Genomic DNA, 24,542 nt, shown 5'->3' on the forward strand with positions numbered 1-24,542 from the left:
TAAAGTCAAACTCATCACCTGATGGTTGTACTTAGTTGTGGAGAGCCTTTTTAAACGTTTTTTTAGAGCTGAAACGTTTTGTCTCTGGGCTGGATAAGTATTAATATAAATAATTAATAAATACATAAATTATAGTAGTAGCAGTTACAGAAATGCTAACACTAACCGGCTTCATGACAAGTACTGGTAGTAGTACACAGTAGCCTGGATTCATTGTAAAACTGTGCAGTAGTAGTCAAGAGTAACAATACTTAAATAAAAAAGTAGAAAGTTGAAGAAAATATCAAGCTTTAAAGAATCAGCTGTATATTTTAGTTTATTTCACAGAGACAGTGCAGCAGTCATATATGTCGGCTAGTGTAGCTAGAAGTGCTGTGCCCGGTTGGGTTTTTCTTTAATCTAACATTTCAAAACACTATTGGTACATTAGCACTTTGCAAACTTGCAGGGAGAATTATATTTCTTGCTTCACTTTGAGTTTTGTAAGTACCCGTAACAACAGTTTCAATTTTGTCACTAACCAAACTAGTCAGTGTACCTTAGTGCAAATATTTACCTGGGTTCATGACCTGTCTTTGAGCAAATAGCCGAGTCGACGTTTACAGACATTGTTTGTGTGTGCAGTCAAAGGGTGAACTGCTGAAATATTTGACTAAATACTAAAGCACGGCTGGAGGCCACACACTATGTTCACAGCAGCTCCGTGTGAGGGCCATCAAGTTCACTCAGAACAACATCCACCACTCCAGACAGGGACACCTAACCCTGCATTTAGCACACCGCCTGTACAATGAAGGGCAAGAGTCAGCAAAGCACCATCATTGTCACAAACACTCATGCTACAGTAGTGGTTCTAAAACTGTGGAACGGCGAGGTGAAATGTCATTGCATATCAGAGCAAACAATCAATTCAATAGCACAGTAGATTTAATGTAATTCTTTCATCAAAGGTCTGCAATGGGAAATGGAAAATATGTTTTCATGGAGAACAACCTCTTAATTCACCAGTTATTTTAAATATCTATAAATTATAACAATGTTTTTTTTAACAATGTTGATTTTAAGGTGCACTATGCCACCCTCCACTCACCATGGTATTACTTTGCCTAGAATGTTACAGAGTCTGGCATTCAACTTATCTATTTTGCATTCATTCAATTGCATACTTTGAAAATCCTCTATAGTTAAAGCAAGTGGGGTTAATTCTCCAGAGCTGACCTTTAACTTGGCCTGGTGGCATCACCTGCAGAATCTCCATGGCGACAAGGAGGTGACATAGCCTCCAGGCATAAAAGTTACACAGAGCACTTTTAAAAATGCTCCAACGCTGCAGTCGAAAACACATTGTGCGTGTGCTGATGGAGCCAGAGCCTTCAGGAGTTACTCTTCACGTTTGTCTCTAACACATGCACTTTCACCAACACACAGAAGAACAGACTGTGTGAAGACAATGGGATTGCCCCAGCACAGAATTAAGACTTTTGCAACAGACAACATACATATTTTGACCTACTTTAAAACAGACCTTACACAGCAGTATTATATCCATGGCTTTTTCAGAGTGATGAAAAATGTGACCCATTGCCATAGCACTTAACTACTTTAAACAATATATTCCATCAGCTGAATGGTAAAAAGTCCTAAAAATGTTGCTCATAATATAACATAATGCTGAAACCCATGAATAGGAAAATGGGGACAGATTCATAAATGTACAGCGCTACTAAAATGTAGTTTCAGCACAATTGATCCTTACAAACAACGATATAGTAAAGTTTTGCATTGACTGCGTGTGCTTCTCCTGTAACTGTGCTAACTCTACACGCCTCACTGAATCAGCTGACTGGAGGAACGCAGTGCCCTGGCGCCTGGCTCTGCACATCTGGCATTTAAAAAGGCCCCAACTCGAATCGCTGACGCCACCGTTTCAGGGTGGACTCTGTATTTCCGACACCTGCTTCAAGAAATCCGTTGTAGTAAATTAGCATCAAACAACAACCATCAACAATAATGAAAATATCCATTACCTTAAATGCTGCCGTAAGCATCCATAACTAAAATGCCTCTTTGTGAAATGCAAACATGACCTTCGTAAACCCTTGAGTGCAGCTAAGAAATGCTAAGAAGAACAGTAAGTTTTAGCCTAAATGTTGTGTATTGCTGTTTTAAATAAACAGTAATTTGTATCACTTGGGGATTAATTCAAGGATATTTTTCATTAGAACTTGATGACATTACCTTTACTATAATGAAAATCAAGTTGCAATAGTAGATTGGCTGAGACTGTGATCAACCTGAAAAATAGAATCTTTAAAGCTGAAATTGAAGATACTCAAAATACTTCCTTTCATGCAAATAAAGTACAAAAGGTATATCTCAATCCAGTAGCTCCAGTTCTGCCCTTGACCATGACGTGGTACTATTGATGCACATAAGTGATTTGTTTTGCCAATATACCATTACAACGCTGCATGATATGGCACAGATTTCCTCCCCACATTATTTCTAGTCATTGCATACATTACAATCGCAGCTGCTCAGGCCATCACTGGATCCTACGGGGTCTGGGCTAAGAATAGAAACATGCATTATTAAGCAGACATGTTTCTGTATAAAGGGGACATGATGGCTTTAACATGGTCTAAATGTTGTGTTCATTGATAAAAATACACAAAAATTATGACTGAAAGTATGAGGTTTATGGAAGAATTAAAAACACACTTAAAACTGAAACTGATTTAAAAATATATAGAAAGTTAGTAAAAACAGGACACACACACACACAAAAAACTCCAGAAGATTGATGTCAGGCCTTTTCCATTTTGCCGTGGTCCATATAATCTTTAAAATACCAATAAAAAAAATTGTCGACTAAGACACATTTTTGTTGACCAAGAGCAAAGTGACTCAATAATCGAGTAAATGTTGTCAACTCTAGTTTAATTGCTAAAAATACCTTCAAAACATTCATTCTTATTGTGAGCTTAAAAGTTACATTAGTACTTTTAATTTGAATAGAACAGAATAATACATGGTCAGTTAAATTGTCAATTACATATTCATTTGTCTATAAATTTAAGACTTCAGCGCCTTTGATACTTTTTGTACTGTATAATCGCTGCCAGGATACTGTACCAGTGTTTTTTCTCATAGTTACAGTATCTAGGACAACTTACTGTAAAGTTAAATGTGACTATATATTCTGACTTGACTAGATTTAGCTAATAAACTAAACACTTAATAACATTTGGGTCTGATGATGCACAGTTTTTTCTCCTCCCAGACTCTGGATGTAAAGGAATGTACAGTTTAAAGAGTTCATTTAGTACAAAACTCACTTTGTAATGACTACAAATTTAATTTCCCTTCGGTTTACCTCATTGTCACCAGGTTGCATATAATTGTGTACTTTATGTGCTTCCGTCTTTGGGCATTTCTTCTTAATCTGTCGCAGTCACACACAGGAGTTGTTCAATAATTCAAGAAAGCGTGTCGCTGAGCCAGGTTTTGTAAGCTGGCATTTTGGAAACAAGAACATACACCACTAAAATATGAGCTTACTAAAATGTGGGTTTGTAGTTTGAGGGCTAAAATGATCTAGTGTAAAATATCTAAATGTCAAGTCAATACAGTGAACGTTCATGTGCAGTGTATTATGGCTAATGGAGGGAGCAATGACCTCAAAATAACACATATCACGATCAATAAACATTATTGATGTGCAGACAACTTACAGTGGCTTGCAAAAGTATTAGTACCCCTAGAACTTTGCCACATTTTGTCACGATCACAAAACTTTATGTATTGGCATTTTTCTGTAAACTGAAGTACAGCGTGCAAAAGTATTCAGCCTCTTTTCCCTGCGTGCAACCAACTGGTGTCTGATTGACTATTCATGCACTGCACAGATCTGGCCTTTATGGAAGAGCGTTTATAGAAAAACGGCCATAAGAAGTCCTGTTTGCCAGAAGCCACGTGTGGGACACAGCAAACACGTGGAAGAAGCTGCTCTGAACCAACGTTTTGACCTAAAAGCAAAATGCTGTGTCAGAAAACTAACCTGGCACATGACTCTGAACACACCATCCCCACTGTCAAACATGGTGGTGCAGCCTCATGCTGTGGAGCTGCTGTTCTTCAGCAGAGACAGGGAAGCTGCTCAGAGCTGAGCCAAATACAGGACAAACTTAGAAGAAAACCTGTTGGTGTCTGCAAAAGACTAGAGGCTGAGGCAGAGGTTCACCTCCAGCAGGACAACGACCCTAAACATAAAGCCAGAGCTGCAATGGAATGGTTTGTATGGACCAGTCAAAGTCCACACTTAAATCCAAATGAGAATCTGAATCTGGATCTTAAAACTGCTGTTCACAAACACTCTCCATCAAATCTGAGCTTGAGCTGTTTTATAAAGAATAATGGGCAAAGAGTTCAGTCTGTAGGTGTGCAAAGCTGGTACAAACACAAAGCAAAAGACTTTCAGCTGTAATTGCAGCAATACTTTGCACGCTGCAAAAAAATAGGACATCATCTATAATTTTCCTTCCATTTCACAATTGTGTCGCTTTGTGTTGCCGTTTCACCAAAAATTACAATACAATTTATTTCATTTAAGTTTGTGGTTGTGACGTGGAAAAATGTGGAAAAGTTCCAGGGATACGAATACTATTGCAGACCACTGGATGAACATATTTCCACTGTGATTTAAAAACTGCCATTTAATGAAAAGTGTCCTATAATAAACTGTGTAGCTGAATAAACAAAATGCCAGTCTTTTTTCTTAATTCAACTTTATATACGTATATAAGAAGTACACCGGACAGGGCCGAGGAAAATCAGGTTTAAGACATTAAAAACAGCATTGTTGGGGCATGACAGTAGATGGTGATTAGATTATAGCATTTTGGATTAAATTGAGTAGTTTTTACAGTTTTGTATCGTGTACGCCGATACTGAATCCAACAGCCAACCACGAGTCACCACTGTAGCCACTCTGGAGAGACCTACGGGAGAAAAACAGACTTATTACTTAATTTACAATCAAAAATGACTCGTAAACATTTCATTAGTGTGCTTAAAAATGCTATACATTAATGATGGTTAACTTTGTTTTTGCCTCCATCTCATTTAAAATAAATAAATAAAAGTGTTACAAAATCAATTAAATGGGAGTTTTTTTGTTGTGAAATTCAAATTACCTTTAGAACAAAGTTGATTTATCAATAAAGTTGATTTTATATCATATTGTAAACCTTTTAAACCTACAAAGCCTTTAAACTGTTAGATACAAATCATTTAAGAGTCAGTAACACACAAAACATACAACAGATCAGACTTAACACTACTTGAACGAGATAAACAAAAGTACACATCAACAATTTAAAACTGGATCAGATTTGTTGTGGGTTACAGACCAATTTCATAAGTAACGAAGGGATTTATACCTCCCCAGTCTAGAAGTGACGCAGTAACTGACCTCAATAATGAGACGCTTCCAGACTGTTGCGTGTTAACGTTTGAATTGCACCGCGCGTGACCCGCGCTACGTGACAAGACAAAGGAAGTGCTATCACGCTCAGAGCACGGAAATAACACGACGGAAGAGCATTTGTGAAGCCTGTCGCATTATCTGAGCAACAAGCACCAAAAGAGCAGATGAAAGATGTGTCAAATATTCAGCAGTGCAAATTAGGCAGCCCTGAGACCACTTGTTTAAACGGTTAGTGCCCACAAGCGGCAAATAACTTAAATCGTTGGCCCGCTTGTTCAGAAACTGTCGCCCCTGATGCCGAGCTGACATTTCTGGTGGCTGTGTCTCTCATTTTTCTCACACTTGCTTTTCCTGGCGGCGCTGACGTTGAGGAAGCCTGTCTTATCGAAGCTGGCAGCGGTTGCCATTTCCGCACGCGCGCTCCATCTCTCTCTCTCCGCTTGGCTCCAGAGAACGGTGGCGCGACGTTGAGTCAGTGCACTAATGGGCCCACAGGTGCACACGCGGCCGACACAAGCCTAGTGACCAGAAACAGTTGGCCAAGGATTCTGATTCATCCTTCAGCTTGTGTTAGATAAACCACCGGCGCAAACGGCCTCGCTGGTGAATTCGGCCTTAATCAAATCTCAACTCGATTATTTATTATTCTTTTGCTTGATAAGTGTACGTAATTGTTCAAGGAGAGTTTGAGGTTCAGCTCCCTTTCATTCCAATAGAAAAATATGTTTTTGAGCCGCAGGACATGCTACGTATTGTTGGAAAGCTTACTTTTTTCACAAAACATTCATTGCATTCATTTCATGCTACAGTGCCAACCAAAATAGCTATACAAGTTAATACATGTTTAAAATTAGTACAAAACCCCCCAAAACATTCAAACTATTCCTAGCTGGCCTTTATTCAGGTTACGGGTGTTCAATCATGGGTTTGGGAGGTAGTTTTGTCCCCCCCCCCCAAAAAAAAAAATCCAGATTTCAAGAATACACAAACATATTTTCACTCAAGCACAACCAAAAAACTCCTAAAACTTAAAAAAACTTTTAAAAGTAAAAAAAAAAGCAATGTATGATAAAATGAGCAAAAAACAATTATTCCAACAATATAAGCATGGATTTCTTTGATAAATTCCTCTTCATCTATTTCTGGCTTTGCATTATGAATAGGGCCCAACAAGCTAACTTGCTCATTAGCTTTAACATTGGAATTGTTTTCTGTTGAATAATCCAGTGTTAGGATTTGACACAAAATCATACAGCGCTCCCTCTCCCAGGTTAGGCCTCCAGGGGGCGCAGGCGAAGCAGTGCACCATGGGGCAGATAGTTCATATGCTAATTAGCCACTGAAACTACCTTTCAAGTGGTGTATAACATGTATTTTGGACCAAGTATACTCTTTTTGAATTTGAAAAGTATCATTGGTGGGTGAAAAAAGGTTGGCCTTAACAGATTAGGTATTTTGTATTTTTGAACCCGTTTTCCAAAACCATATACAGAAAGAGGTGTAAGGTGAATAAAATAAAATTGATGTAGTAAGACTTACTGTTGTATTTTGACGCAGAAATATCTGATCCACTCTGCACGACGACCAGCTGACGGGATTTCTGAAAACAAAAGGGATAAAAGAATTTCAGTCCTGATTGTTTTTTTTCAGCCTTTGTAGTTTGTGAAGAGGGGATTATTATGTTAGTCAGTTTTCTACCTGGCATAAATAATGAATGTCACATTTGTGGTGTCACATATTCATGGCCTGGTAACAAGATAAGTCCTAACCATAAGTGAGACAAGCGTTGTGAGTCCACATCAGGCGGTTCTTTAGGTACTAGAGATGGTCAATATCAGGGATGTTGTTTCAATAAGTAATATTTTTGTAAGTAATGCAATACCGATTCCACAAGTTTTGTATTAAAAGGCACTGCAGAGCTCTACAATATGAAAGTAGCTCATTATTTTTCCAGATTTAAAAATGTGATTTATAATTAAATATATGTGTAAATAAACTAAAATATAAACAATTAATTTCAAATGGTGATTCCAACCAGAATCAATATTTTAGCGTCAATGCACCATTAATAAGCTTAATAATCCATTCACACCTTTTTCTAGTGATTCAGACATTAAGTTGGATAGAAATAGGACTATTAATAGGATTATTCAAATTATTTATTTTCTACCACTTGTTCCCTTTCGGGGTCGCGGGTGACTAGAGCCTATTCCAGTGACTTTGGGCCTTAGGCGGGGCCAACTTGTCGCAGGGCCAACACATAGACATAGACACACAGATAACCATTCACTCTCACTTCACTCTCACATTCATTCACTAGGGCCAATTTAGTTACCAATTTTGCCTCACACATGCATGTCTTTGGACGGTGGGAGGAGCCGGAGAACCCGGAGAGAACCCACGGTAACACGGGGAGAACATACAGACTCCACCCAGAGAGATCATGTGATGTTGGTGATTATGAAAACCTTTTTTTTTGTAACCAACTTTTTAATCACATTTCAAACTTTGTGCCCAAACCCACTATTTTGTAACCACTACTAAAGGAAAAACACAACCTATCGCACAAAACAAACACTTAACAGATATGAACACATACTGTTCCTGTTTGCGACTGCGCTTACGATGATGAGATGCATCCACACAGCAGTATCATTATAATAATTTAGATATAATATATATTTTGGCACCTTTACCTGTTTGCCATCCAGGACAGATGGGTCTTTCACTACAGTCGCTCCGCACAGCTCCACCATCCACTCCATCTCTTCTGCACGCACACATAAAAAAACATGTTAATATGAGATTTGGCAAACATGAACAGGCCAGAATGAAATGCTCTTGACTTCAAACGTCTTTACCCTGAGAAGTTTGGAGAAGACACTAGTCAGTCTTGCTTTTATCAGACGGGAAAAAAACATGTCGATATTTCAGTCTGCGCTTAAATCAATGTGGTCAAATTAATATATATTTGGAGCCATTTTTGATTGCGCTTGAAGTTCAACTGCCTCATATTTAGTCAAATTTTGTGAATAAGCTGAAAGACAGTTAGATTCATACATGTCGTATGTAATATTGCTTGACAGATGTCTTTTGGACCGTATGTTTCTGTCATGTAGATGGGAAGTCTTTCAAGAAAGGCGAGCAGATGTTGAGCCATTAGCAAAGCGTCATCGATCCGCGTGGCAGCGAGAAGGTGCAGCAGGAGCACTTTAGGGAGCAACGGAAACGAAAGAACTGCTGCTCGTAGCTCTTAAAGTAATGTGACCCTGGAGACCTTCACCCAGGATCTGACTGTCCATTCAGCTACAGTACAGTGGGAAGCCACAATATTTATCCTAAATCAAAACTACAAATGTGAGTATACATAAATCAATCAAATCAATCAAATTCTATTTAAAGAGCACAATTTGTACTAAGTGCAAACATTTAAAAACACAAACACAATACAGTGTAAGTCATAATAAATACATTAAAACACATTAAAATGGTATTCAAAATATTAAAAAACAGGTAAAAGTTTCTTATATGCACAGCTAAACAAAATAGTCTTTAGCTTTGATTTAAACAGAGCCGGGGTAGGCTATTCCAGACCTTTGCCCCAATGAACTGAAACTCAGATTCCTCATGTTTAGTCCTGACTCTGGCACCAGCAGGAGGCCGGTCCCTGAGGTCCTCAGAGTTCGAGATGGTTCATATGGCACCAACATGTCCAATATGTACTTTGGTGCTAGGCCATGGAGAGACTGGTCCACAAGCAGAGCTGCTTTAAAGTCTATTCTCTTGAGCCACAGGAGCCAGTACAGAGACCTGAGAACAGGACTAATGTGATGGTACTTCCTGGTTCTAGTCAGGACCCGAGCAGCAGCGTTCTGGATGTACTGCAGCTGTTTTACAGCTCGTGTGGAGAGGCCAGTGAGCAGGCCGTTACAGTAGTCTAATCTACTGGAGACAAACGCATGGAAAAAAGCTTCTGAAAAGTATTTTTTTTCAAACCACTGTCACTAAAGTAACATGTCAGTTATTGCTGCTATTTATATAATCTGTATTTTTTCTTTTTATATTATATGAATCTATTGCTTGATTTTTGACTACGTTGAAGAAAACTATTTAAATTTTACTTGATTTGAGCTGACAACTGACTATTACAATTATTTTAGCATCCAGGATATGTGTAAAAAAGAAAATTCAGAACGTTTTAGTCACTTTTCAGTAAAGTAAGAGATAGGTAGTTCTACTTTTCCACAAATGACAACCAAAACGTGTAATTCATAGTTTGATTATACATTTGATTTGGTGGTGGCAGAACTCTCAAAAAGACTGCTTGAAAAAGAAAAGTATAATTAGCATGTGAACAGCAGAGGAAAAGTGAAGATCAAAGCAATTACAAGTGTCTAAAATGTGCTGGGTTGATTTAGAGACAGCGTGGATAATTGTTCCCTTTACGTTAAATGAGTTACCTGTGGTCATGTCCATAAAAGGCCCTTGAAAGCAGATCCTGTATCCTTTCATCAGCAGCTAAAACAAAGACAGGAATAATATGTTTTGAAATGGGGGGACACACACCACCCCCCCCCCACCCCCCCCCCCCCCCCCCCACACACACACACACACACACACACACACACACACACACACACACACACACACACACACACACAGGCTAATTTAAAACATATTTGATTTGTGGATTCCTAAGCAGCTGACAAGGACACCTTGTTTACTAGATTTGGAGAGACACCCAAACCAGTGATGCTAAAATATAACTAAGATATCTCCCTTTTTCTCATAAAAGAACATTAGCCAGTGGTGTTTTGCCAAATCAAATGTTTCTGTTACAGATTTTAATTTAGACAACACAAACCGTCCTTCAACAAGGTATTAGATGCTACTGGATGATAAAAAGCAAACAAATCCTTATTCGTTTTCTGGGAACCCCTGTTTTAATTTAAACGTCTCTTTGGTTTTATTTAAAGCAGAAATCACATATAAAACGCCAAACTGTTCTCTGGTCTTTTAAATGGGCCTGAAATTAGCAGTAAATTCAATTAGCAGTGGTTCTTCAAAGACAGACATGACACCCAGCCACCCGGCCTGCTGTGCACCATGAGCTAAATCCCCCTCACATTTTGACAAAGGGTCTTGGGCCTAATGGGCTGGTGCAACACCCAGAAACTGCAACTTCAACTATTTTTTTGGGGTCCTGTTCTTTTATGGATCATTTTAATGAGCATGTATAGTTGAATTTTTAAGGATTTTATACATTTAACATTTGATATTTTTAGTTATGCATCTTTCAGCAACATATGGTTGTCTGAGAACAGCAGGGACAGAGATGCTTCCATTTTGTTTCACCAACTGTTACATTACAGTTCAATGCAAGTTTGAAACAATACATTCATTTGGTTTGGATTTGACAAAGGATGTTCAACGATTACCTAGTTAATAACGTGGCCAGTCTCTTCTCTTCTTTGCTTCTCTTCACAGCATATTTTAATAACTATTGAAGGTTTTTGTTTCTTTTGACATATATCAACTAAGGTTTTGGACCACGGTTTGGCATGAATCTACAAGTTCCTGGTTTGGGTGTGCAAGCAATTATTAAAACATGTCTCTGCAGTTGCTGTAGGCTTCGGTTCACTATTAAAAAGACACTGTACTAGATTTTTACGGCCATAAAAAAGGAAAACTGTTTGCAGCGGTCGAGAATTATTTCTCCCTTTCGTAGCATTCAAATTATTCGTTGTGATGAGTTTATAAGTGCTTTTAACATTTTTCAGAGGCCAATTTACAATATAGTATCTGCACTGGGGAAAAACAAATTTGGCTCTTTCAACTAGTCCATACTAAATATTTGATGATACTTGATCGATGTTGATAATATTGTGTTTTGAATCATTTTCCAGGATCAAAGCATGAATAAATACCAATAATAATTTGTGTCTGTGCGTTGACAGAAGAAACAGATGACATCATTGTGCATGTAATCAACCAAAACCTACGTCGTCGTCACGCGTGTTCCGTGCTCTCATGGGCCCCTGGTGGTTGTGACCGTTCACTACGTCACCCTTTACTTCAAAAAGGCTCTGTTTCAAAAAGGAGACGTGGACATTAGTTTCTATTGTGTTACCAAGACATGTAACAAGGTCAAAGTCATTTTTAGAGTTGATCATAAATAGCAGGTGGCTGTAGTTTCATGTTTTAAATTAATGACGAGACTTTGTAAATGTTGATCCGTGCTCCGTGCCAGATGCTGTGGTAGTTACAGCAACAGGATTAGAAATAATGCATGGAGGTATCACAACACACATCCTAGAGGATTCATTATAGTCCCTTAGTTCACATCATAACACTGAGAAATGTATTCAGACTATAATAATAACATTTAAAAAGTACAGACCTCATCCAGGAGCTTCTTTTGTTTGAAGCACTCAGAAACCCCTGTGGACGCGGAACATTTCCAGATTTTTATGGAAATCAAAAAGATGTTAGCAAATTATGTCACTTGAAATCCATTATGTTGATTATTCAGTAACAAAGAGTTGAGAGTAAAAGAGACTTACACTGAAAGCTTACGACCCACTTTCGTCCTGCGATGCCGAGGAAGTATTTTAGTGTGCGCTCACAAACCAGCTGCTCGCCTGCAAGTGAAAGATCCACTTATTATTGAACAATATACAATATGTTTTGAGAGGTTTTTAATTTTACAAACAAAAATATGCCTAGAAACAAAAGGTGAAATGTTAGTGGAATAGTGTATGATAGAAAAGTTTTTGTTTTATGTTGATTATCCTGTAGTTTAAAAACAGTATTAAAGAAGCATAATACTTACTTAAATTCCCAGAAACAAATGGTTTATTCTGAAGGGATGGCAATCTCAGGGAACTCATTATTCAATACAAGGCTCTCAATACAGATATGACAATACTGTGATAATCAATGTACAGTATTTAAAACTGTTTTTGAAAACAGAACTAAAGGTTTCCAATATTAGTTTGTAAAACTGCAGCACAAAGCTATATATATTGCGTTTGTAAATTATCAATCAATCAATTAATCAATTAATTAATGTCAAAAATAATTAATAGCCATACACTGAAACATACATTGGCAATAACAAAGACCATCTCTATTTAATGGATCATAGTCAAGACCTAGTGGTAAAACACACTGAATAATATACAGTTCATTCACTTTTTCCACATTTTCCTATGTTACCGCCTTATTCCAAAATTGATTACATCAATCAATACACAATGACAACGAGAAAGAAGGTTGTTAAAATTCTGCATATTTATTCCACATTTCTAGACGTCCCTCTTAAACTGTTGCAAATTGTTCTCGTTAACTGTTCGGCAGCACCACACACACATAACACACTGCTGCAAAATAAAAGACATTTTCAAGTTATTCAGTCCCTTCTGATTCTCTAAACAGAATCAATGGCCCACACTGTCCAGTCCAGTCCAGCCAGTGTCATTTCCCCAAAATAATGTGTAAACCAGCATTAACCAGCTCCTCACTCAGTCTAGAGTGATTTCTACAAGTCCATTGGTCCCTCCTGACCACAGTAATCCATCTCTGGCAACAAACAGAGTCTTTGGGGATGTTACAGAAGACAAATCTTTTGTTTTGAGATGTGTTGTTGGTGTAATTGGAAAAAGTTTGCAACCATCAACACTCTTCATAGAGCGGGGTAACTCTCAGACATGAGCAACAAAACTGAACTCTTTGGCTTGAATAGCAATCAAAAGTTCATCTTCCAACAAGAGCACAAACAGGACGATTCTGTGAATGTCCTTGAGTGGCCAGAGCCCAGACTTGAACTCAATTGAAAATCTCTGGAGAGATCTGTAAATGGCTGTGAACAGACACTCATAATCCAACTTTATGGAGAATGAGAGGTACAAGTGCTTTTTTTGAGTCAGGATTAAACATGAGGAATCCGCGTTTCAGTTTTATGCAGCTAAAATCTAGAACAGTCTTCCTGAAGATGTGAGACAGGCCTCTACTCTGACAATGTTCAAATCGAAGCTAAAACTATTTTGTTTAGGTGTGCATGTGACTGAAAGGATTTTATTTGCACTCTCATCTTTTATGTCTTTAACTATTTTGAGATTTTAATGCATTTTTTCCTGTTGTGTGAAGCGCTTTGAATTGTGTACAAATTGTACTCTAAAATAAACATGCCTTGCCTTTCCATTTTGAATATGTTTGCTAATAATTCAAACAAACTTCTTTGACATTTTTGTAATCATGTTGTAACGTAGCAAAATGTGGAAAAAGTTAAATACTTACTGGAAGAACTGTAAAACTCAATTTCATTACAACAGCTTCTTATCTCACAAATAGGATTACATTACATTAATCAACACTGTGTAATTAAACATTTGGCATTCATTGTTGCCTAACAACAAGTTCCACAGCCCTGTCGTTGGGCAGGTAGATTTTATTAATAGAGATTGATAAGAGCTTGTTAAAGTGCTGCGTGCCAGAATAACCCTCAGTCTAACCAATACACGTTTCAGAGGTCTGCCATCCAAAGTAATTTTCAATCTGAAGGTACTGGCCTGAGAAGTTAGATATTATACTGCACTGAGCTAAAGTGGCCGTGCCCTAAGGGAGGAGCGAAAGTGCTTGGCCTCCATTTATCCGCTAGTCTCATTATGGGTCGTAATATTCTATTATTGTCTCTCACAGCTCTTCGCCTTCCCAATACAGTCATGTAAATAAGTAGCATGAATTATGTACGCACAATGGGTATAATTAGGAACAAAAATGCATCTAAAATCTAGATCCAAAATACTAATTTAACAATAAATTCATTCGACATAAATATCTATAATAATGATAGCCGTGTCTTATGACTCAAGACCTGTGCGTTTTCAGCTTCTCGTTGCCTAGGTAACGGCTGACATTAAAAACAGACGTCTTCTTCAGCTGATGATGTTAATATAGGGCTTTGACAAGACGAGCTTTGAAATTAAAAATAATCTATCAGAGGATAATTAGCAACAAGCAAATGAATGAGGGCTGAGTGTGTGGGAGAAACAGGAGCGCTTCAGAAGTCACTCAAAACAAGCTGGAACCATTCACACCTCAACTGGAAAATGAGGTACATTGTTGGGAATATACTTGAAATAATACCTATTTATTTTTTCTTATTAATAATCATATTCATAATCTGAATATTTTTTCCTGACCTTACACACTTCTGAAAGTTCACGCTTCACAGATTGGATAAATCCGCCTGTCACTCACCCAGAACCGAACAAACACTGACCAATAGGAGATGGAGTGGGCGGGTACAAAGCGAACCAAACTCTTGACTAAACCGGTCAAAAGAAGTACTAAAGCAACTTATTGTTTGACAAATAATAGCTGGAAAAATATTTTATATGTAGCTTTTCTTAGCATTTGTGAAGTTTTGTCTACACAGAGTCAAATAAGTAACTTCCATGACTAATTATAGATACCAAGTACTTAATTGTTTGCATCACATGTTTTTAAACAATACTGTACATTTAAAAGAGGGTTTACCGTATTTTCCAGACTATAAGGCGCACTTAAAAGCCTTTAATTTTCTCAAAAACAATCTTACACCTTATTATCCAGTGCCCCTTATAAATGTATTCATTAATATCTCGAGGAAACTGCCAAAAGCTGGACATTTTACGCGCATACTGCATTAATAACCAATTAGTTCAACTGACTGATTTAGCTGACTGTTTTGTTTCGCTTAATGCACATTATAATCCAGTGCGCTTTATAATCCAGTGCGCCTTATAGTGCGGAAAATACAGTACTGGGATTGTTCATTTTAAAGGTTATTGTGCCAGTGACATTTCTGTAGCAATTGATAGGACATCTAAATTTGTTATAATGAACAGCCTAATCTTGATAGAATTATCTAAGCAAAGTAGGATATAATCAGACATGGTGGGATTTGTAATGAGCACAAATATAAGCAGTAACTCACCTGTGTGCATAATGATGTGAGTAGCATCTGGCGTTACCTGGGAAACCACACGGGAACCAATTCTCTTTGCAAACTTTTTCACCAATATCTGTAAATAAAACACGATATTCTAGCGTCCTAAAAACAACAACATGCACAAGTGCCGTAGTAAAAGTACTGAGTTGGACCTGTTCACTGGGCGCCAGACCCGACAACGCCAGCACCATTTTGGTTTTCTTCGTGTCATTTGGGTGGTTTTCTTTATCCTCTGACGGAGACTCGTGAGTTTTATGACTTTGGGTTGGTAAACTTGAAGTGGCGACAGTCTTGGTAGCAGCGGTTCCCAGATCTTTAATAAATATAGTTATTTGTGATTATTGAGAAATACGTGGGCACAACTAGTTAATAAAGTTAAATAAATCAACTTTACCAGTATCTGTAGTCAGGTCTTGTTTTACTAGACTGGACTTTGTGGCAGCTTTGACCTCAGATGTTCTCCTCCGGGTGTTTCGGCCTGAACTTGGAGGATCATTGCTGGAAAAAGGGCATTTAAATGATCATTGTTTACCCAGCAAGAGATGGAACTACAAAGCTTCAGAACGAAACAAAAAGAATCATAGCTTGTTAGCAAGTACATACGGTAATCTAAGTACTGGTAATTAGTCGATGGAAAATTGGACTTCTATGAATATTCTTATTATCAAAAGGGATTTCAATATTATTTAATGAACCAATAATTGTTATTGTCCAGGTCATAAGAAAATTGCCATTACACTGTTTATGTGTTTATGTTATTTTTCTGACAGTTTGATTACATAAAGCTGGTCACAAACATCAGGAGTAGTAATTATTTTAAACAAATAAGAAAATTTTGGATTTCACTGTTGTTTGGTCATGGTGTCAATCGTTTTGACAGAATTGTTCAATTGTGAAGTAACTTTCTTCTCACAATAATCTCAACACTAAAATCTGACACTGTAACATCCCTATTATCAAACATAATACATCTCACTGGCCAAGATTCTTGTTTTGGTCGAGCTTTCCTGTCCGACCAGTCACCGCACGCCCGAGTGGAAACCAGATCCACGAAGTAATTTTGAAGCCGTTTCTAAAGCGATCGTCTTCAGACTGCCATATTTCTTGCACATTGTTCTGCGTTTTCCTGCATTTCTCTAAAGTTTGTCCGTCTCCTCTCACACAGACGACTCTCATTGTGTCTACATTTGAATTACCTGCACCGTGAGCGATAAGAGCGCAATGAGAACTTGTCACACAATTCATTCGTCCCAATTTCACCAGCGCATTCATGAAATAATCACCGTCATATTTATAGTGCGGCGTCGTGTCCCATAATACAACGCTGCTTTGTTTTCATCTCTGCACTTAGCGAGGCAGGAGGGTGGGGAGATAAATTACCATGGCAGCGCAAGTTTCTCTCTAAGTGCTCTAAATGACATACAAGATGCGGCCCGTAATGACTTTTTTTATTTGCCACGGCATAAGCACATTCTGGGTTCATTAGAGAGATTATCCGCCTGTCCTCTCGAGATGCCTCCTCCAATGTGATCCGGGGACCAAACTTTCTCCTTCACTTAAAGAAATATAGCTCAGGTTTGTGAATAGCAGACTGGAAATAATGTACAAATCGTCTTTTTTTTAAATACATATCTTCTACGTGCTGGTGTGAAAGACTGCATATTAACAAGCCAGAGCATCCAGGCAAGGCGCTAATTAATAACTAGATACATGTACTATATATACATTGGTTTGTAACTCTTTCTGGCTGAACGAAGTAATATGTAAATTCTTGGATAGACAAGGGCTGTACAAAGTTAAAAGCTAAAGACTTATTCTTACTTCTCAGAGTTGTGTCCTGCCTCTTCATTTGATGGTTGTGGTCTTGTGGATTCTGGGGCTGTCGGAACAACGCAAATACATTTATGAAGTAGAATTGAATGAATGAAGCAATTTAGGGCTGCAACTCCCAATTTGTTTTTTTTTAATTGATTAATCAGATTGAGACAACTCTTGAGGACATCCTGAAAGAGTTTTTCAAAAATGTTGAATTGAAAAATGTTTTTCCTAAAAGAAATCCCTGAATAATTTTTTTACAATAATTAATAATAAAACCTCTTCTCTCAGCAAATTGTTTCTTTTCGAATACCAAAATTGGTTAATGAATATTTCAATAATTGAGTCATCTGAATTCTTGTTTTAGACATAAAGGCAAGAGTGACCAGAGAATTTCCAACTTCCAGTTCATTATTGCCACTTTGAACATCAACACAAAATTAACCACGCTTTGTAAATCATTACAATTCTATAAGATTCTTCCTCTATGTACACAATGGCTCATTAATGATCTTCACTGACAAATATTGGAAATTCTAGGGCAAGAAGGTTTTATCCTTGTTAGCAAATTGCTTGTCAGCAAATATGATGCAAGTATAGAGGAAAATAACACCTCTTCATTTCAGCAAGAGGAGGGCATATTATAAAAGGAAAGATAATTTGATTTTAAACTCAAGACTCAAATGTTACAAACCGTTTGTCTTGCTGCTTTGCTCTGTGTTGTTTTCTGGACTATTCTCTTTCTCATGGAGCACCTCAGACACCAGGGCCATCAGCTTCTCCAGCCTCACCAGCTCCTTCTGCATTTCCACCTTTTGCTGCAAGAAGCAGGAGGAAGGCAAAACAACATAATTAGAGAATACATAATTAGAGAATAGGAGAATATTAGTCATTTTATTATATTTTAATTAGCAAAGCTGAACATTTCCAAAGCCAAACAAGGGTGAACATGGCTGGTCTGTACAGACATTTTTGTGAGTAATAATGATCAAGTAACAAAAGAAAAGGGCTGCAAAAAAGAGCTTTATACAGGAACCAGAGAAATGTCATGGGGAAAAAAAACACACTTGTTGAAAGGGAGTAATTGAATTTTCTCATACAAAGAACCAATTTCACAACACTACTTTTCTAATTCATCTCAGAAACTTGATAATCAGTTTTTTTTTATTTCAGGGGGAAAAAATGTTCTCTGACCTTGTTTTTTCCCCTTTTTTCAAATCAAAGAAATAAAAAAAATAATCAAAGGTTGTTTTTGAACAAAACATGTTGCTTTTATACTTTACATGTTTTTCCCCATGCAATCTTCCAAATACATAAACATTTCAAAATAAAAATAAAAAAGCAAATGGACCATCACTTCACAAATCAACAAGGGAATGATTTTTGGTTGTTTGCATACATTTAAAATATATATAATTAATAGAAAACGGTAGATTTCCCTGTACAAATGAGTAATTACCAACTCAATCTGAATCCCGGGGCGTGAAACTTATCTTCCAGTCAAATAAGGAGAGATAAAAGCAGGCGGGCTCCAAGATGAATGAAGGCGCAAACGGGAATCATCTCCTCGACCGCGCCTCCGCGAACGTAAATGAAACGCAATTTAGAAAAGCTGCTGAGGGCCACATTTTTCACTAAGAGGGGTAGTCTGTCATCCAGCAGCTGACAGCTCCATCAGAGAAATAAGGCAGCTGCCCTCTACAGGCCAGAGGATGAAGTGCATCAACAAAATGATAAGGGAAAAAGGCCCACAAAAGATTTATAGTTTCTCTCTTACTGTATTTTTTTTTTTAAACATGTCTTTCCTTTTATGCAAGTATTTTATTGTGTTTTGAATGTTTATTTTCTACAAATTGATGGTTGTAATTCTATTTCTCTGATTAGATAATTGACATGAGATCCAAAACATCAAATTACAACAATGTGGGCATCATTGATACATCATTATGTATTAATTTATTCATCTTCTACTGCTTGTTCCCATTAGAGGTCGCAGGTGACTGGAGCCTATCCCAGTGACCTTGGGCCTTAGGTTAACACGACAACCATTCACTCAGGCCAATTTACGTAACACATGTATGCGTTTGGACGATGGGAATAAGCTGGAGAACCCAAAGAGCCAACTGTAACACGGGAGGATATTGCAGACTCCACCCATATTTATGCAATTAATAAATCAGCATTAAAATTGTTATCAACAAAAGCTGTATTCGACTTGTATATATACACACACTGGTTCATTATGAATCAAGTCTTTGTTCATGCTTTTATTTAAGGCTAATTAAGATGTACTTATTATAAAGTGGTTCTAATGTATTGGTGAGAAAGGAGGAAACAATTAAATAGACCTCAAAGCTTTTGTTAGAGCAGTAGTATTTTCCAGTACTGTTCTCTACCTATATGAATAAAGGGCTAATCATTTCCACTTGAGTGCATTTTCTGTGAACTTGTACTAACACCCCAACTTTATATTTTATTACTTGATATTGTATTTACCATTATTATTAGTATTATTTTGTCTTACGCTAGCAGTTTTTATTTTATCTTTATTTTTCCCCTCCATTCCTTATTAAGAAATGAGTTCTTCTATTAAAACTTCCTATAAGTTATCTGTCCTTTTCCTCTGTATCTACCCGTGTTGCAACAATGAAAATTCCCCATGTGTGGACAATAAAGGAATATCTCATCTTGTCTTATTACTTTTTTCAACTTTGCCCAACATTGCATAAGAAGAGAGCCATTCACCTGTGTTACCAGAACTTCACTTGACATCTGTGACATCTCCACTGAGTTACTTGCATTATTCACCTGAACATCACCAGCTAAAGGGGCAAAAAATACAATTAAATTACATACATTTGATTAGTGGAACATAGCAAAACAGTTTGGATACTTGCATTCTTCTGGTGTGCCGAACAAGTCGACAGACGCTTGACTCGAGTTCACGTAGTCTGGACTGGGACATGGCGGCGGGCGGCTTGTCTGGTCTTCCTCATCTCTTAAACGTTTCTTTATTTCACTAGCTGCTACTTTTTCCTGTTGATTCTTCTCTCGGCTACTACTGTTACGCCTTAGGATTTGGGCAAGACTTGGCAATTCCTCTTTTGATCCGCTGTCATCAAGCTCGGGTGAAGACTCCAATCTTCGACTTCTTCTTCTCGTGTGATTTTGGATGGATGACTGGGCGCTGCTGCTTCCGTGGCTGTGTGCCAACTCCACATTTGGGACGGGGCGTGTTAAAAGGCCGTCAGGTGTTAGAGAGTATTCTGTATTCAACAAACGTGGAGACAAGTTGAGGGCAGACTGATTTTTAGCGGCTGTTGGGCTCAAAAAGGAAAGGCTGTTCTCTTCAGCTTTGGAACGTTGACTTTCTGACATGTGGGAGCGTTTTGGGGTTCGCTTCTCAGGCACTACACTGTCAGACAAAGTTCCAGCTGTAAACAGGAGCCTGCAGTTGACTATTTGAGGGATGACGGACAGATGAGAACTTGGCGTTTCCAATTTTGAAACTTTATTAGGACTAAGAGCGTCACTGGCAAAACTTTTCAGACAAATATCAGACATTGGCACATCGGATACTTCAAAATCTTCTTCATACTGTGCTTCGATCTGTGCTTGTGTTGGAGATGGAGGAATCACGTCACTAAACAGCGACTTAGAATGGTTGTGAAATGCATCCTGGATTGGCGCCTTTTCACTTTCTACCGTTCTCGAAATAAAATCTACGTTTTCCGGTTTCTGTGCCTCTCTCTCATCCAAGCTACAATTTCTTTTAACATTTGGGGCTTCGAGATTAAATGATTTCCTTTTTGTGGCCTTGAAGCTCCTGAGAAGTTGCTCTGTGTCCATCTCACTGTCGCTCTTGTCCTCCTCCATTTGTTCTTCTGGTTCATCCATACGTTTCCTCGACTCCATCTGTACATTGCTTGGATCAGTTTGAATATCACTTTCTTGAACAGTATCGGCGTCTTCGATCGGAGTTTTTGGACAATCGGGAACAACTGGTTCACTAGGCACTTCTTGAGGTTGAGTTGTTTTTAAAATGTTTGGACTCTCAGAAGAGACCACTTTTTCTATTCCTCCCAAATCTTCAGCGTAAATGCAACAATTTGTCTTTGTCCGTGTTGGAGACATGTTATCGTTTGCTAAGACAGCCTGAACCTCCTCAGTAGCTTTTACTTTGTGTGAGTTGGTAACCTTAAATACGTGGTTCTTTTTACTACTTTGAATATCTTCCACAAAACTTTGAAGTCTCTTGCTTCGCCTGTTGCTTTTAACAATAGCCGCATCTTGGTCCTCACTGCTTGGGTAATTCTCGATGTGAACTTGAACTTGATCCGATTCCAGTTTAGATTTTGGTTCATTCATTAGAGCGGTCTCACCCTTTTGAACTTCAATTAAATGAAGAGGCTTTGCGACTCGTCCGGACTTCGCTTTGGTTGACTTCAATTGTCTTCCTCCTTTTCCCTTGTTGGTTTTCTTCTGCTCAAGATTTTCTGGTTCTGTCTTGGCCTGTTCTTGTAGATCACTGTCAACCTGCTCCAATACATTAAGCATGTTTTTCCTTGAATGTCTCCTCAACTTACGAGTTACAGTTCTAGGCAAGGGAGAAGCTTCTTTTTCTTGGTGTTCATTGTTGACATCACGCAACTGATTCGACTCTTGCTGCGGTTGTTTGTCGTTGAGCGATTTATTGTGGACTTCTGTATCCATGTGCCCTGGCTCTTTGAAAAATTCACTGTCGTCATCTACAAGATTTATAAGTTCAGGCTCCTTTTCAGAGTCACTTCTGTTTATTGCGTCCTCCCCCAATTGATCCTTTTTATTGTTTGTGTTAAGGAGAGTTAAAATATGATGTGGTGGAGAGACTTCTTTCGCATTTCTTTTCTTCCCTCTCTTGTACACGGCACCAAACACCTGATCTTCGAGCGCTTTTGTCCTTCCATCCTTCTCATTGAGAAAGCTCTCATAGTTTTGCTGCTTGAGATCAATTGTTGAAGAAGATGAAAAACTATCGGAGTCGTCTAAACATTGTGCATTTTTGTCTAATTTGTCCAACTCGATGTCCTCCTCATTCGGGACATTCATAAGCCACTCTCTAACCTTTTCCATGCTTTTCTTCTGCCTACGTTTGAGTATCTTATCTGGTTCAGAAGCTTTTTTGTGTTTCTTTCTTGATAACTTTTTAGAAAGAAGATCGTCATCATGTTCTTCCTCCTCCTCCTTCACTACCTTTTCTTCTTCTTTGTCGTTTTCACAATTCTCTTCCTCCAGTATCAATAGTGGAAGATCCGACGAGTTTATAAGGACTCTAGTTTTGAGTGTGGTTTGTGCATTTTCAATACTCTGGTCTTCGGTTTCTATTAGCGAAAGGATGTCTGTGGTGACACTTTGTTTTTTCTCTGATGCTGCAGGAGGCCCCCCAAGTCCACTGTCCAGTCCGTCATTCTCTGTTGTCAATGGGCTTGAGTCTTCAAGTCCCATGAGTCTAGCAAATCCATTTTGGGCTAAACGAAAAAAACAAGACGTTAGGCTAGCAGTGGTACTTGGATTATTGGACATTGCCTTTTCCTGAAGCATTATACTTTGTCCAGATTAAAACTGTACCTTTTATGGTTGAGGATTGAAACTTTGGGACATCTTCACTGAAAATATTTTCCAGATTGGCAAGTTCTGCTGGTTCCTCATTTGTCCTAATATCATTCTCAAGAAGAGCATCTGTTACACTGCAAAGATAAAACAATTAAGATGAGAGAAACTAGTCAGTATATTATAATGAATTAAGTTTGATTTCTTACACTGCTGGATGTTTAGGCAGCATCTGTCCAGTAAAATCTGAAAAGCAAAACAAATTAGGTCCAGAAAACACAGGAAAATTCAGGAAATATATAAATAGTACACTTACAGTTAGTCCCAGTATCATATTCATATGCCTGTACCATGTCCTGCAAACCAGCAACAAGTTTTTGGAAACCAGGACTTTCCTGCAAGCTCCTAAAGTGTATGTAAGTGTTAAAATTGTATATACTAATAGACTAATAACTATAGAATACAATAGTGTTATGTGTAGTAACATTATCCAAAACAAATAGTTTACCTTCTAGTTACTCTGGCTTTACACACGGGACAACTTGCCCTGTTTTGTTTGGAGTTGTCCAAAAGTTTCACCATACAAAACCTAACATAAACAATACAATCGTAAATGTAAAATAATAAATACAAAAATTGTCAGTGGGAATACAAATTAACGTTTGACTAAATTGATTCTTACTTGCAGAATTGGTGGTCACATTTTGTTGACACAGGAGTGGTCATTAATTCCAGACTATAATAAATCCAAAAATAAAGAAATGTAGCAAGCCTGTATAACTGTACAAAGATATGGTAATAAAAAGATGTGAGTCTCACCATATAGGACACTGCAAAGTTTCCCAAAGAATAGAAATTCCTTTCTTGACATCTGCTGCCTTCGGACCGTCTTGTCTTTTCATTTTGAAGCTATACAATATATGACTGTCAATAGAAGACACGACATAATAAAAAGTGATACAATTGTCATAAACATTTGCAGGTACCACAACAAATGTATCAAACACGAGATAAACAAAGCGTGAAGAGATGGCACCGCCCCAAGAGCTGAGGGGAAACGTTGAAGAAAAATGGTGGTGCATATTATGACCAGCAAAACTTAACAGGAACATATAGAAACGGTAATAAAAACTTGAATCTTCTTGACACCATGTTTTAGTCGGCATCTTTAAGTTACTTAGACCGTTCGTCATTATTGTTGACCATAAATTCATCTCTCATCAATACTCATGTTAGACAACTGCTGTCGCTTATTTTTGCCTCGTAACAATAAAATATACTTCAAATACATCATGTCAAATGCACGCAATGTTGCCTGTTCAAGAAAGCACCGGTGGCTGTCAGTTTGTAGACAATAGTATCAATGTTTACCTTATATTTGTCTGTTTTTAGAGTTTATTCCTTTTGGATCCACCCGCTTTAGTTTTCCCGCAACTCCAGGCTGCTTCGGCTGTGTCTCGCGAGGATGTGTCAGGCACCAACGCACAGCGCCACCGAGCGGTCAGGAGGGCAAAGTGAAAACATGTAAAACAAATGTTTTATTCTGGACATACTTACCTCATTAAAATCCTGTTTTTAATACACCACTTGATGTAATAGGAAAACTTCAAACAGATAAAAGGATGTTAAAGTTGAAGCCGTGTAAGGTCGTTGACA

The 24,542-nt window shown here is 37.9% G+C and overlaps 1 protein-coding gene across 1 annotated transcript; it reads right to left on the reverse strand.

Annotated features, from left to right (window-relative positions):
- Nucleotides 1–4,781: 4,781 nt before the first annotated feature.
- LOC140369166 (uncharacterized) lies at nucleotides 4,782–24,385 on the reverse strand. Its single transcript, XM_072456430.1, has 21 exons — nucleotides 24,258–24,385; nucleotides 23,706–23,810; nucleotides 23,569–23,622; nucleotides 23,395–23,475; nucleotides 23,203–23,291; nucleotides 23,096–23,132; nucleotides 22,905–23,023; nucleotides 20,195–22,804; nucleotides 20,043–20,119; nucleotides 17,992–18,115; nucleotides 17,304–17,361; nucleotides 15,877–15,980; nucleotides 15,635–15,795; nucleotides 15,468–15,555; nucleotides 12,052–12,129; nucleotides 11,889–11,929; nucleotides 11,491–11,574; nucleotides 9,949–10,006; nucleotides 8,185–8,258; nucleotides 7,028–7,088; nucleotides 4,782–5,000 (listed from the first exon to the last, which is right to left on the reverse strand). The coding sequence occupies exons 2-21, from the start codon at nucleotides 23,786–23,788 to the stop codon at nucleotides 4,906–4,908; spliced, it is 4,176 nt and encodes a 1,391-aa protein (XP_072312531.1). The 5' UTR covers nucleotides 23,789–23,810; nucleotides 24,258–24,385; the 3' UTR covers nucleotides 4,782–4,905.
- Nucleotides 24,386–24,542: the final 157 nt, after the last annotated feature.

The sequence above is a fragment of the Eucyclogobius newberryi genome, unplaced genomic scaffold (genome assembly GCF_026437365.1).
Source record: "Eucyclogobius newberryi isolate DKJ021-1_F unplaced genomic scaffold, fEucNew1.0.hap1 SCAF_20, whole genome shotgun sequence".
Lineage (NCBI taxonomy): Eukaryota > Metazoa > Chordata > Actinopteri > Gobiiformes > Gobiidae > Eucyclogobius > Eucyclogobius newberryi.

Excerpts from the sequence above, each read along its gene's own strand:
- LOC140369166 (XM_072456430.1), bottom strand. The coding sequence starts at position 23,788 with ATGAAAAGACAAGACGGTCCGAAGGCAGCAGATGTCAAGAAAGGAATT. Across the intron at positions 17,362-17,991 it reads GCAAAGCAGCAAGACAAACG|CCCCAGAATCCACAAGACCA; the intron begins GTTTGTAACATT and ends TTGTTCCGACAG. Across the intron at positions 15,556-15,634 it reads GTCTGGCGCCCAGTGAACAG|ATATTGGTGAAAAAGTTTGC; the intron begins GTCCAACTCAGT and ends TTTTATTTACAG.